Raw genomic sequence first — 14,674 nt, forward strand, 5'->3', positions numbered from 1 at the left:
TGTAGGTGCTCTCCCGGAAAAGTCTAAAAGCTGCGAGACTTTTCAGCCCCGTGAAGAGACCAAACGCCTGGGAAAGCAGAACCTGTGCGGGGCGGCTGTGGGGGGAGGGATGTCTTCTCGCCCCCGGTGCTCAGTGCTCCCCCTTTCCAATCCGGGGGGTCCCCCTGCCCTTGGGGCCGTCCCTGCGGGACGTTCTCTGGAGCCGTGGTCCTGCGTGTCCAGCGCGGGAGGGTTGGGTGGCGGCTCTTCTCCCACCTGCTGAGGCCGATTTCCCCCTGGAAAACACTGCCCTAAAGGCGAATAGATTCTGCTCCTCGGCTGGCTTTCTCGCCCAAACTTTGGTCCTCGCCTGGTCTTTCTCTCCGTCCTCGGACACCGACCAAAGCTGCCCTGGGCGGGAGATTTGTGTAGCAGGGAGGGAAAGGAAAGGTGCGGCCCTGCGAATTTACCATCACTGCTTTCAGGAAGGTGTCCTGACTCAGGCTTAGGTCCCCCCACACCTAGGCATTGCTGAAAAATTTCCCAAGGTATCTTCGCGGGAAGCCAGCCAAACCCATGCGGCGATACCCCGGGTAACTCCCTGCCAAATGCTGCGAGAGGTGCCCGTTCTCTGCGGGGAGCGTGGCTGGTGACGCTTTTGGGGCCGAGCTGTTTTTGTTTTGTTTTGTTTTCTTGTTTGTTTGTTTTTTTTTCCTGCAAGGAGAGGTAGGCCCCTGCGTGAGATGAGAGGTGCCCCAGCCCTTCGGATGCTGTGACCGTCTCCCCTTTTTCCTCTGCCTTGGGAGTGAGACCGGCCTTTCAACAGGAGCTGGGAAAAGGGTCCTGCTGGCAGCCTTCAGGGAGACGTCTATAAAGAGTCACGCCTGCTGCCCATTGAGTACTCTGATTTTTTTTTTTTTTTTTTTTTTTAAAAAAAGGGGAGGGGGGGCGAAGAAAAAGCGGAAAACCGTCTCCAAACAAACATCGGGATCGCACGGCTACTGCCAGAGGTCCCGAGAAGTCAAGAGGTCCCGGGAGCAGCACAAAGGATGGGGCCAAACCGCTGCGAGTCCCTTCCCATCCCGGCCTTACCGCTCCCCCCGCCGCGGCGGGGCTGCTCCCCCCGGCCCCCCCCGGGCGCTCCGCTGCGGCTGCTCGGCTCCTCCGGCTCCTTAAAATGCCCGCAACTCCCCTCATGCGGAAAGGGATCTCTTGTCAGCCTCTGGAGATCGAGATCTAAATCCAGGCACCCTGAAACTGTCAGTTGGAGGAAAATCCTCCGGGGCTTAAGGAAACGCACTTTTACAATACTGGAGGGATTTGTTTAAGTTTCAGTCTCGGGTTTAATTGAAAAAACGCTTCTCATCTGCAGGACCTCAGAGGAGAGGAAAGAGCCTGAAGCACGCAGTTAAAAAAAAAAAAAAAAAAAAAAAAAAAAAAAAAAAGAACAGAAAAAGAACAAAAAGAGGAGGGAAGGGAAAAAAAAAATAAAAAGGTATCAAACATTTATCTTTCATATTTGTCTCCCATTTTCTTAACTGGTTTAGCCTAAGTTATTTCATTTAGCACACGAAGCGGAGGGAACTGTGTTATGAACATGAAACTGAAACCGCAATAATGAAGAGATTTCCTAGAATAAAAACGATGATTATAGAACAACATCTGAGTAACCAAATCTGCCAAAAAGTTTAATTTCCGTATACTCTGGTAAAACAAACCAGTTGTGCTCCAAAGCTGGGATCAGCTCAGAAATGGATACACCAACCAAAATAAACATCTCCACCAAACAGCAAATTCACTTCTGTTTAATCATGGGCGCTTCAAACCATCTTCCAGAGTCTCAGGACCATGGCTTGGAGACTTCTTAATTCTGTGTTTCAAACAAGTGTCTGCGGCGAAGAAGACACTGCTTACAGGTAGACCGCGGTTGACTTGGATGTGTTACCCTCGCTTCTCCTGTCAGGGGTGCGTCATGTCGCGATTGAAGCAACATGCGACTCTACCACAGGTCTGCCCTGCCCGGCTTTGCTTCATTGTCCGCCCTGCCTCGCACCGCGGGGAAAGCAACGACACCTTCTTATATCGTGACATCTGCATTGGGAGTAAATGCTTCTTCCCGCTAGACTAATATTAACGATCAAAACGAGCTGTCTGAAACGGGGGCAGGTTAGAGTGATTTTCAGGTAACGTGTTCCCCCCCACACACCTCCTTGCCTTTGATATGTTTAGCCTCCCGAAGATCGCAGAAATTACTTGGACATGTCATCCAAAGGTGACATTTAGACAGGCGTCCTGCCGCGGAAGGTAAAAAAGCACACTCGCTCGCCGATCTAGGGCAGGAAAGGATGTTTATATATAAAAAGACGGATATTTTTTAAAAAATATTCCGAGTAGGTTGTTACAACGAGACCAGAAATCGCACGTCGGCCTCCCTGCCCTTCCAGGGGAAAAAAAAAAAAATAGAGAGAGATATAGAGATAAAGATAGAGATATGATTTTACTTTATATATATATTATATATATAATTTTACAATAGGAACACTTTAAATCGATGCCTCAGGAAAAGTAAACACGGTCTATTGATCGGGCGATTATTTTTTCTATTAAAAATGCGTAGTAAACATCACCGGGCTTGGTAGTGTTTTTCTTAGCTGATCCTCAGATACAATCAAGCCATTTTCGGACACATTCCCATGTATGTAGCAGTGGTGATCTGGAGGAAGCTGTCGACGCCTGTTCAGTTAATTTAGGTTTTCTTTGTCTAATTACTGTGGAGCTTAGGGAAAAGGAGCCGGGCTCAGGGCAGTAAACTGACACTTGGGCTCTGTGTGTGGTATCCAGGCAGAGTTTGATGGAAAAAGCCTGCTTCCACTCAACTGCAGGTCACTGTCTGGGACCAGCCCCACCCCCTCCCTGCCCGTACCCACCAGCGAGCTCTCAGCACGGAGCTGCGCTGGAGACAGACGGACACACAGACACACGCACACCGTGCTGCAGGCACGCTGACACGGCGTCCCACGCTGCCCACCCCCGTGCCTTCGGTCCCACATCTCTCGTCCTGCCGCCGCCCTCCTTCCGTCTCCAGTTTGGTCCTGGAGCCCCCTCCATCATCTGGGAGCAGGCCTGTGCCTCCGCCGCCCCCCCCCCCCCCTCCTCCCTGCCCCCTCAGGCGCCCCGTTTCCTCCGGCAAACGGCGTTTGCCAGCACGCGTGACCCGTCCACAGCACCGAGGGGACGTTCCCCGGGGAGGGGGGCGGAGGGAGGGCGCATCCCTGGTCCTCGGACTCGACCCCTGTTGCCCTATAAGATGAATTGCATTTTATAACGGGGTGGCAAGGGGTGAGCGAGAAGTCTTAAAAACCGGAGGTGTCGCAGGCTGGAGGAGCAGCCAGGCGCGGCTGACTGGGGGTACCGCAGGGTGGGCCACCCCCACGGCCGCGCCCGGCAGGATCCAGCGGCCGTGTGCCCCCCGGGGCGGGGAACGGGGGGGGGCAGCGGCGGAGGTTCGGGCTGGCAGCCGCTGCTCCCCTCGCCCCGGGGCAGGAGGAGCCCCGGGGAGGCGGTCAGCGGGGTGGCTGCGGGGCCGGCAGCGGGAGCCCGCCCGGGGCCGGTGCCGCGGCGGCGGTTGCGCCTCCCGCCCCAGATGACGGGTGGACAGAGGCCAGCTGGAAAGGGGGGTGGGCTCTCTCTCCCCTCCTCTCGCTCACCCTCTCTCTATCTGTGCCGATTCGGGGGAGGTGGGGGATCTGCGGGGGAAAAAAAAAAAAAAAAAAAAAAAAAAAAGAATAAGATTGAAGGAGCTGATAGGCTGTCGCGCTGTGCCTTTTTCCGCAAGAAGAAAGTGTATATGAAAGAATAACAGCGCAGAAGAGATTGGGGAGGGGGGGTAGGGGGGTGGGGGCGGCTCTTGCGCTTCCTCCACTTGCCGGATTAGGCAGCGGAATGGTCCCAAGGTGGGGGGCAGAGGAGGAAGCGGAGCGGCGCGGAGAGGAGCGGAGCCTCCGCGGGCGGCGCGGGGAGGGGGGGGCCGGGCCGGGGCAGGGACCGGGGCCGGGCCGGTCCATCCCGCCCAGCGCCTGGCTCCGGCGGAAAGCAGAGGAGCCATTGCGCAAGGGACGGCCGGGAGGGATGCGCAGGGCGCTGCCGCCGCCCCGCCGCCGCCCGCCGCGCTGAGGAGGTGCCCGGAGGACAGCAGCAGCTCCCCCACCCCCCCCCCCCCGCCCCATCCCCCGCTCTCCCCCTGCGGGGCACCCCCCGCCCCGGTGCCCACCCCGCCCGGCTCCCCCCCTTCCCTCCCAGCCTCACCCCACCCTGCCCCATTCCCCTCCCTCCGCCAGATGACCACCGAGAGCGGCCAGCAGCGGCTGGAGCCCCCCGTCCCTCTTCGCTCCTGCAGCCCGGCTCCCGGAGCTCTCCAGATGAGCCGGCCGCCCTCCTCCGCCCTGGAGACCTCCACCTCCTCTTCCTCCACCTCCACCTCCTCCTCCTCCTCCTCTTCGGCGGCGGCGGCGTCCTCCAAGAGCAAGAAGGCCAGCTCGGGGCTGCGGCGGCCCGAGAAGCCCCCCTACTCCTACATCGCCCTCATCGTCATGGCCATCCAGAGCTCGCCCTCCAAGCGCCTGACCCTCAGCGAGATCTACCAGTTCCTGCAGGCCCGCTTCCCCTTTTTCCGCGGCTCCTACCAGGGCTGGAAGAACTCCGTGCGCCACAACCTCTCCCTCAACGAGTGCTTCATCAAGCTGCCCAAGGGCCTGGGCCGCCCGGGCAAGGGCCACTACTGGACCATCGACCCGGCCAGCGAGTTCATGTTCGAGGAGGGCTCCTTCCGACGGCGGCCCCGCGGCTTCAGGAGGAAATGCCAGGCGCTGAAGCCCATGTACCGCATGATGAACGGGCTGGGCTTCGGCGCCTCCATCCTCCCGCAGGGCTTCGACTTCCAGGCGCCCCCCGCCTCCCTCGCCTGCCACTCCAACGGCTACAACCTCGACATGATGCCCAACGCCATGGCCAGCGGCTACGAGGGACTCAGCGGCGGCCACCACGTCCCGCACATGTCGCCCAACCCCGGCTCGACCTACATGGCCAGCTGCCCGGTGACTGCCAACGGGGACTACGGCCCCGACAGCAGCAGCAGCCCCGTGCCCTCCTCGCCGGCCATGGCGAGCGCTATCGAGTGCCACTCGCCCTACACGAGCCCTTCGGCTCACTGGACAGCCTCGGGGGCCTCGCCCTACATAAAGCAGCAGGGCCTCCCCGCCGCCAACGCCGCCTCCTCCGGCATCCACTCCAGCGTGCCCTCCTACTCCTTGGAGCAGGGCTACCTGCACCAGAGCCCCCGCGACGACCTCTCAGGTAGGGGCGCGGAGGGGAGCGCGGAGGGGCGCGGAGGGGAGCGCGGCGCCGGCGGGGGTTTGCTCCGGCGGCGAGGGTTTGGCGCGGGGAACCCCCCCCGACCTCCACGGCGTAGGAAAAAGAGGAGCATTGTCTGCGAGAGGGAGGAAAATACGCGTGGGTTGGAGCTGTTCTGTTTCGGCGCAGGGGGGGGATGCCCGCGGTGGGGGGGCCGTGGGTACGGCTGCGAGCATCCCTCCTCCCTGCCCAGCGCCAAGAAGGAGCGCTCCGAGGAAAGCCCGGCTCCGTCCTGGCTCCGGCCCGGCTCCCACATCCCCCCGACTCGGTGCCGGCGGCTTGTGGGGGGCTCCTGCCGCCCCGGGCTGCGGCTTCGCTTCGCGGGGAGCCCTGCCGGGCATCGCCGCCGCCTCGGTGAACGGCGGCCCGCGGAGGCGCGTCGCGGGAATGATCAAAAAAAGGCGTTAAATATTATCCCATAAGCCCTGCGGGGTGGGGGTGGTGGTGGGGGGAACAAACAATGCAACAACGAACCAAACCGCCGCTTATCTTGAAAAATGCGGGAGAGATTAAAGCAGATCCAGTGTATTTCTGCAACCGGAGGGAAAGAGTTTTCTGGTCTCTGTCTCCCACCCTCCCGCCCCCCCGGCCGGTGATTACAGACAATGTCTGCTCAGAAAAATCCGAGCACAAAAATGGGTAAAAGATGTTGGGCTCTTACGGGGAAATTTTCCAAATAGCCCTTTTAAACGTGGGTCCCGGAGGTTAAGCAAACAAAGACAGTCTGGGCTGGACCACACCGAAGAGGATTTTAGCCTGACTTAACCCCTGTGAGAGCGGGGTCTTGTTCAATTTTATGGGAATTTCAACAAGTAACAAATACAGGCGACCCTCAGCTCTGGGTCCCCTCCCGCCCCCTCCTTGGGCGCCTGTCAATCACTCTCCTGTCCTCCTGCGAGCCCCGAAGCCTGCCCCGGCAACCGCCCCCCAAGCCTGCTGCTGCCGCGGGGGTGGGGGACGGGACGAGGGGACGGGCTGGAGCCCCGCCGCCGGGGAAGCCGCTTTGCCATTGCCGCGGAAGGGACGGAGGGTGCCAAGGGAGAGCAAGCCGTTGCAAATTTGCCTCCCTTAAAAAAAAAACAAAACAAAACAAAAAAAAAAAAAAAAAAAACCAACCACACAACAAACCAACCCTAAAAACCCAAACAAACCAACCCCCGAATAGACCTGGTGTGGCTCCTGGGGAGAGGCGGCGGCGGAGGCGGTCGCGGTCTCATCCGCGCTCCGGTGTGGGGGGCTGCGGGGACGCGGTGCCCCCGCAGCTGGGCTCCTCCGTGCCCACAGGCCTCGGCTGCTGGGGTTTAAACCCGCTTTTCGGAGCTTCAGGTTGCCTTTCCACGTGGCTTTCAGGGCTTGGGCGGGAGGCCGGCGGGTTCACAAGGGCATCCCCCGACGAAACACTCACCCTTACCGTTAGGAAATTCTGTTTTGCTTTGTTGTTACTGCTGTTGTTACTTGGACTGGGGTTTTTTGTTTGTTTGTTTGTTTATTTTCTTTTCCTTTCCTTTGGATTGTTTTTCTTTGTTTGCTTTACTCTTTGCGGGCCGCTGCTCAGGGCTCACGGGGCCACGCGTGGCGCGGGAGTGGGGCTGGCCCGGAGAGCGGGGTTGGGTGGCGTCTGCCCCCTCCTCCTGCCACACACCCGAGGTGGGAAAGGCGATTCCTGGAAGAGAAATATTAATTTCGAAGTAACCCAGGGACAGCTCTTTAAAATAAAAAGCAGAGAGAGGAAGGGATCCAGCCCCCCGAAGCCTCCACCACAGTTTCGAGGCTGGGGCGGTTTAAATCCGAATTGTTTCTGCTCAAGGACGGATATACTGAAGCCAGACGGACCGATGGACGCTTTCTTAATGCGGACGATGAGCGTCCGCTTCCAGCAGCTCAGATTTAATGCCCCTACTTTGCAACACGACGTTCCTCTGCTTATTTCCTACTGCTTCAGGATCTGGGGCCCAGGACTTTAGTGGACTCCGTCCCCATTCCTTTATTAACTAAAAAAAAAAAAAAAAAACCAAACAAAAAACAACACCCCCCCCCCCAAAAAAAAACAAACAAACAAAAAAAAGAAAACACAAAAACCCCAAACCCCTAAACCTGTGTTTTTGTGTTGTTTTGGTTGTTTTTTTTTGTTTGTTTGTTTTGCTTTGTAGTGTTTTGTTTTGGTTTGGTTTTTTTTGTGGATCTAATCCTCATTCGTGTGTGCTACATAAAATCCCTGCGGCGTAAAAGTTTTAGTAGAAATGGAGAAAAAAGATCCGAGCTCCTTCATTGTAATTATTACCAGCAATAATAATTCTCCTCCTCTCCCCACAAAAGCAGTGGCACGTGAATTTCGCCTTTCTCTTAGTTAAATGCAGAGCAAATTCGGTGGCAACCGCTGTTGATCGGTCAATAACCTTCTACTCATGACAGCGACAGGGCGGACTGAAAACCTTGAATTTGCATCAGACCCAAGAATAAGAGAGGAAAAAATTGGAAACAGGAGGCTCGGTTCTGCTAAAAGGATTTTGAAGCTGGGGGGCGGAGGGGGGGTGCGGATTTTTTTCGCACACTATTAAATCCTGCTAAATGATTGAATCAGGATTGTAATAAAGTGCCCCGGTTTATGGTGAGCATACCAGCAGGGTTATTAGAAAGCCGAGGAAATCCAGCGAAATAATCACTTTTATAAAGTGAGCTCTGCGGGGTGAAGGAGGGGACAGTGCCGGAGGAGCCGGGCTGTGCGCGCTGCCGCCAAAGGGCTCGGCTCCGCCGTCCTGGGGAAAACCGGAGACGTCTCCCCCTTTTTTTCTTTCTTTTTTTCTTTTTCTTGTCCCACTCTACTTTCTTTTGCCGCTTTTTTTTCTTTTCCTTTTTTTTTTTTTTTTTTTTTTTTTTGACCCTCGGTCAGATTTGACAGGATCCCGCTAGCCGAGTTTGACATCCTCACGCCAAAACAAATCCCTCTCTGGCTCTACCCTGCGGGCCTTGCTCAAGCAAAGCTCCCCTCCCCTTCCCGCCGGATTCAGAAGGAATCCTGCCAGGCTAAAGATCCCTGCACAGCCCTACGGCGCGGGCTGGGGGGTGGCGGAATCTCTTACTCGGCCCGGGGACTTTGTCCCCCGAAAAAGGCTGCCTTAGGCTATGGGAAATGAAAACGGGAATTTGCAAGGTTTACATGTCGGTGCCATGGATGTCGTTGATGAACCGTAGGGTGTCTTCGGTCTGTACCTCGCGTTTATGAAAGCACGCAGGCGAATCGGCGGGCGCGCCCGTACACACACACGCAAAATAAATACAGTATCAACACGCGAACGGATCGTGGTTGGAATTCAACCTGTAGCCATTCGAGTCAAAAGCAAAAGCCACCCAGGAACGGGATAGGGAGGGGGAAGAGGGAGAAAAGATGGGAATCCGGTTCAAACGGATGCGGAGCATCCAGAAAAAACCACACGAGTGGCACCGTCTCCTCGCACTCCCTCACCTACACCACCTGCAGAGGCTGACCCAGCCCTAGGCGCTGCGAAACACGCGGGCAGAGGGGCAGAGAGCCAGCAGTGCATGTGAGCCCACGCGGGAGGGATGCTCTGAGATACGCGTGCACCCGGGATGCGGCCACGCGTGTGTCCGTGGGCATCCGCCTCCGCCCGCCTTCCTCAGCCTGTCTGCCACACACTTGCGTGGTTTAGAACCTCCCCGCAGAGCGGGCACGGGGGGCTCGTACGAGCACGGGTGGCAGCCCCGAGCCCCCCCCGCGGGCAATGGGGGGGTCCGGGGGATCCACTTCCCTGCCTCGCTCGGGGCGGTGGGACCCGCCGCTCCTTCTGCGCTGCGAGCCCGGGGGAGCGCCCAGCCCGCTGCCAGGGAAGTCAGAGGGGAGCTCCCAAATCCTGCGGGACGGATCCGAGACCGAAGCGGGGGTGGGGGGCAACGAAGGGGGGTGTCAGCCCAGCTGTGCGCAGCCTCTGCTCCCCCCCAAATCGGGGAGAAAGGGCCGCTCCGCCCGGGCAGAGCCACCCCACCTCTGAGCAGCTCTTGTCGTTCCCTTCTCTTGCAGTGGGATTGCCTCGCTACCAGCATCACCCCTCCCCGGTGTGTGACAGGAAAGATTTCGTCCTCAATTTTAACGGCATTTCTTCGTTTCACCCGTCCGCTAGTGGATCTTACTACCACCATCACCACCATCAAAGCGTCTGCCAAGACATCAAACCCTGCGTGATGTGAAAGCAGCGCCCCAACAGAGACAATCAGGTGGCCTTGAACAGAGCCGAGGTAGAGACGGACCCACGCAGATTAAGTATAATGTGCACTCTGGTAGCATTGATAGTACACGAGTCACTTAGCAAAATTACCTGAGGAAGCAGTGTTTTCGGTCCCCCTCCATCCCTTGAAGGACACGTACAGCCGATATAACGCTCCAAAGCTCTTCCTAAAAGAAAAATGCCTTGTGTGATGTGCTGGGTTAGGTGGGACGTAGGCGTCCTTATGCCAATTCTGACCACCTTAATCATAAATCGCCTTTCTGTGAGCTCCTAAAGAATCGGGCTTTGGGGAAGGGAACAATTTGATATATTTTTATACGAGAAAGTGTCTTTGAATAGGAAAAATAAACCTCCCAGCTCAGCACCTGCGAGGACTCCCTCTTCCGTTGCTGCGTTAGTGGGAAATTTACTTCTTTTTTTCCTCTCCCCGAGCCCCACCAAGGACACTTTGTATGGACTTCAGCACCGACCGATCGTTATTATTAAAACAGTATTGTTTAGCCCTTTCGTGTTTAGACTTTAAGGAAAGTTCAATTTTTTTTTCCAGTATTGCAGCAATACAACGTTTAGTTTTTTATTTTTACAAAGGTTGTTTTCTACCACAGTATTTTAAAAAAAAATATTTTAAATAAATCTCGTGTATACTCACACACTATTGCTTTAAAAGGAGAATATATTTGCACTTATGTATACTTTTTACAGTTTGCCAAAATATTTTGATGTACAAATTTTTTTTTTTTTTCCAATAAAATGTATATAAACGACTACGCACTGGACAGGCACTTATTTTTTCTTGACTCCTTATGGGAAAACTCTTTCACCCCAGCATCCAAGATTGTTAAAGCTGCAATCCCAAATCCTTCAGTCGCTGGAAGTGGAGGAGAGGAGCAAGCAGTTGACCCGAGGTGACCAGTGCCGTGGTCTCTGGGCTGCACCTCCCGCCCTCACCCACTTCCCACCCTGCTCCCCCCCGCTGCTGGATAGACTGAAATAACTGGGGCAAAAGCAGCAGGGTCCAGACTGCCTGCTGCCCTCTTCGAGGGCTCCCCCGGGCCCGAAACACCCCCCCCGCTATTTAGGGCTGTGTCCAGGTGTCCCCGTGTCCCAGTCCCGCCTGCCCACGCAGCCCCGCCGGAGTCCCTCAGTGCTTTGCCAGGTGCGGGGCAGGAGCCCCTCTGCAACGCGGGGTCGCTGCCGGGAGGGCATGTCACGGGTGGGCGGCGAGCGGGATCCGCGGTAAAACCGCGGCTTGAGGAGGGCGGAGGGGAGGCACCGAGAATGTCGTGGCCAGTCAATGGGGCGGGAGGGGAGAAAAAGGAAAAGGAGAAAAAAATAATAAATAAAAGAAGATTTTAAAAGGCCCCCAAAGCACCCCAAGCAAAACAAACCCTGTCACCCAAATGCCGCGGGGTCCTGCGGGGGCTGAGCGGCCGGGGGTGGGAGCCGGGCGCTGTTCGCCCTGCGCATCCTGTGGCCACCCACACCCGCGCGGCCCCCACGGCCGCCCCGGTGGGGGATGCCCACCTAACCCACCCCGCACGGCCCACCCCGGGGATTGGCCACGGCCACGGCCCGGGGGCAGCCCTGCGCGGCCCCGCCGGTGGGCACAGCTCGCCGCCGCCCCCCCCACGCAGCCCGTCTCGTCCCGCGGAGGGGACACGGGCGCCCCCGTACCCCAATGCGCCCCTCAAACCGGGGCAGCCCCGCCATGCCGGCCCGGCCCTCCCCGGCCCCGCACCTAAACGCTGAAAAGCGCGGGAGTTTCGGTAAAACGGCGTGCGTATATGTATATGTGTACATATAGGTAGGAATGCATCCATGCACATATACTTATAAAATTATATCTATGTAATTATGGATAGAGATAAAACTCTTCATCTTTGAAAATATATATTTATGCTCGAACATGCCCTTTTCTTTCCTGAGCTTCTCAGGGCCTGTGATAAATTATAAAGTCAGCTTCAGAGTTTGCTCCGACCACAGTGCTGTGTTTACATTCTTTCCGAGGCAAGCCTGCATGGTCGTAATTTATATCCTAAACACTTGAACGTAACTTGTTTACACAGGAATGACAGGACCTCAAAGAGAAAAAAACTGCCGTCGCCGCCGCGGCGGCCGGCCGCGGGCCGCCAGTGCCCTCCAGCGGCCCCAGCCCGGAGCGGCCGTCCCCCTCCACCGACCCCCCCTCTTAACCCCCCCAACCTCGTCCCAGCTCCTCGCCCCCGCCGAATTTCGGCGTGACGACTCCTCACCCCCCCCCCCCCCCGCCCCCTCTGAGTGCCCTCGTACCCCAGGAAACGCAAGCGATGCTTAACTCACTGTTGGCCGAAGCAAGGGGAAGGATTCGCTGGGGCATCCTTTGGGTTTGGGCTTCTGGGCTCTCCTGCAATGATTTAAGAATATTCTCGTTCAACAGGCTAAGGTTCCTTCTTCCCCCTTAAAGCTCCCCAAACAAAGGACATTTCAGAAGCAGTATTCTTCAGACATTCACCATTCACCAGTAAAATGAACCCAGCCTCTTTCTTCTGAATTTAAGGGTGACTAGCAAATGACAGGGAGGAAGAAAGTGGCCAGATTTTCAAGTTAATTGATCTGATTTTTGTTTTGATATTTGATTTTATTACCATGTCTTCTACTCTAGAAGTCACCTCTTGTTTAGTCTAAAAAACTCCAGTGGCCGCAGAGCCAGTGGGAGTCAAGACCAAGAGCTATGCCACTGCAAGGATGAGGTATTTATGTTCAGCCATACAATTATAAATTCATTGCATCTTTTTACCTTTGTTAACACTCATTGAACATGCCCAAATACTTCATATTTTGGAAAGAGAAATTCTTTGTTAAAGATCCAGCACACTGAAACTTCTAACCTACAGCATCAGAGGAAGATGAAATCTCTAGTGTTAAAACAAATCCAGAAATCTAGACATGTATATTAATCTGAGCATTGTGAAAGAGACCAGGAGGGCATACCCAAAAATGATCGTGTATTTGCTAGTCACCCCATAGGGAAGCCTGTAGTTGCTATGCTAAAATGAGCATCAGTTGGCATAAAACACATGGTATAAAAGCTGTGTCTCTACAGTTTTCTTAGTTATTGCTCTTTTCTACAATTGTCTATTGTCTTCCTCTTTATCGTTTGTTATTTTTTTCATTTCTTGCCTGTTAACATGTCCCTGACTGCTTTGTCCTCTATGTGTGGATTACAAGATGCCTAAAGTATACCTTTTTTTTTTTTTTTTTTTTTTTTTCCTTTAGCAGTGCTATAGCCCAAGTAGCACCCAACAACAGTCACACACCTCCACGGAGTCGGAAAATATGCTCATCGCTGACTTTCAGCCTAGGGCTTCAGCCTGCGCAACCGCTCTGTCCTTACAGGTGAGCACTAAAGAGGATAGCTTCTAGGTGCACTTCTGGTCTATCCCGACAAAGAGCTTGTGTATCCAAAAAGCTACGGTAGTTTTTTTCAACCAGATCAGATACATTAGTGTCTCCCCCAAACCTCGCCTCCCTAATGACCTCAGACCGCCACAGCTACAAGAAAGCTACAACTAAATTACAAATAGTTAGTCATCTAGACTGATGGTGTAGCTCACATTTGGTGAGTTGCGGAGGCAAATGGGTTGAACGTAGACTAATCCAAACATTTCCATTATTAGAACACACTAGGCAGAGTTTCCGCGGGATGGGAATGAAATCATGCTGGAGCGCCTCAAACAGCTTGCGTGTGATCCGCTATAATCTTATATATATTTTCTCCATTCTCTGGTTTCATCACAGTCTTACTGCCTCAGTGGAGGGATTTTGCTTGTGAGGGTGTTTATGTTACACAGAAAAAAACCCACTGAACCACTCCAAACCTGAGATCATTTGAACAATCAGTTTAACATTGGTAAAATTAGCCAAATGCAGAGATACCTTATGTGGGATGTTGAATTTCTAGCTGGTAGCTGACCAAAGCATTCTTTAAAACGCTCGGTTTATTAATCCCATTAAATCCCCTTGCCCATTATTCTATTAAGACCAACATCAGAATAATAATATCTCACTGCGTTTTGGCTCAGCTGGCAAAGTACTTTTAGCCAACACAGTATTTTCAGTTTAGTGTCAGAGTTTTAGCCTGCTTTGGAGTCAAAGAAAATTAAAGATTTTTTTTACTCAATAACAATAAGCCTGATTTTATTGAACTAGAAAGATTTGCTCATAACATATGCATGAGGTAATATTTAAATAAACCTGTTCAATAAAATGCTAGGTATGTCATTTAGGTCCTGAGAAAGTAAGGTGCTGCTTTCAATTATAATTTTCATCTACCTGAGCACATGAGTACTCCCATTAAAGTCAATGAGATTATGCAGATGCTTCAGGTTAAAAGTGCTTTGCTGAAGAAGGATGATGGGACTAGAAATAAACACTACAGGTTCCTCCTATATGATGCAGATGAGCCTTGTATAAGAACTGGAGTAGAATATACTTGATTCATATACAGGATGAAAATTAATTCAAAACATACTCCAGCTTTGAATAGAGATGTATTTTACAAAACATGCTGGCATTAATCTGCATGAAATACTGCCTTAGCTAATAAGAACACCCGGGCTTTATTTATATATTGAGCCATTTGATAGATACAAATGAAGAAAGAGGTAAATAGAAGCCAACATATTTTTGAATAAAAGCCCAGAGGTTCTCTCAGAGTTCAATGATCTTTGTGTCTAGATTATAAAGAATTCAGAGCAGCTTCGTGTGACTTGCCAACTACTGAATAGAGCTCCAAAACATCTGTAATATTAAACAACTTCAAGCCTCCATTTTATGTTTGTTTTCATCCAACAGTGATTTATAGAAATCTATTGGCTTCTCCATTGGTCATTTCTAAAAAGAAATATGCCAGCAGGAGGAGGAGGTTTTAAAATTTGTTGGGACACCACTACCAAACTGCAGCTGGAATTAGAGGTATTTTAACAGCAGATTTAGATTTATTTAGGAGATTATAGAGAAATATTAACTGCATTACATCAGTTAACAATTGCAAAATGAATTTGTGG

The 14,674-nt window shown here is 53.4% G+C and overlaps 1 protein-coding gene across 1 annotated transcript; it reads left to right on the plus strand.

Annotated features, from left to right (window-relative positions):
• The first annotated feature begins 4,277 nt into the window (after nt 1–4,277).
• FOXF2 (forkhead box F2) lies at nt 4,278–10,332 on the plus strand. The gene is made up of 2 exons (XM_032991899.2): nt 4,278–5,331; nt 9,425–10,332. Exons 1-2 carry the CDS (start codon nt 4,317–4,319, stop codon nt 9,589–9,591), a joined length of 1,182 nt encoding a protein of 393 aa, XP_032847790.1. The 5' UTR covers nt 4,278–4,316; the 3' UTR covers nt 9,592–10,332.
• Nucleotides 10,333–14,674: the final 4,342 nt, after the last annotated feature.

Source organism: Tyto alba, unplaced genomic scaffold (genome assembly GCF_018691265.1).
Source record: "Tyto alba isolate M040663 unplaced genomic scaffold, T.alba_DEE_v4.0 Super-Scaffold_48, whole genome shotgun sequence".
Taxonomy (NCBI): Eukaryota; Metazoa; Chordata; class Aves; order Strigiformes; family Tytonidae; genus Tyto; species Tyto alba.

Excerpts from the sequence above, each read along its gene's own strand:
- FOXF2 (XM_032991899.2), top strand. The coding sequence starts at position 4,317 with ATGACCACCGAGAGCGGCCAGCAGCGGCTGGAGCCCCCCGTCCCTCTT. Across the intron at positions 5,332-9,424 it reads CCCCCGCGACGACCTCTCAG|TGGGATTGCCTCGCTACCAG; the intron begins GTAGGGGCGCGG and ends CTTCTCTTGCAG.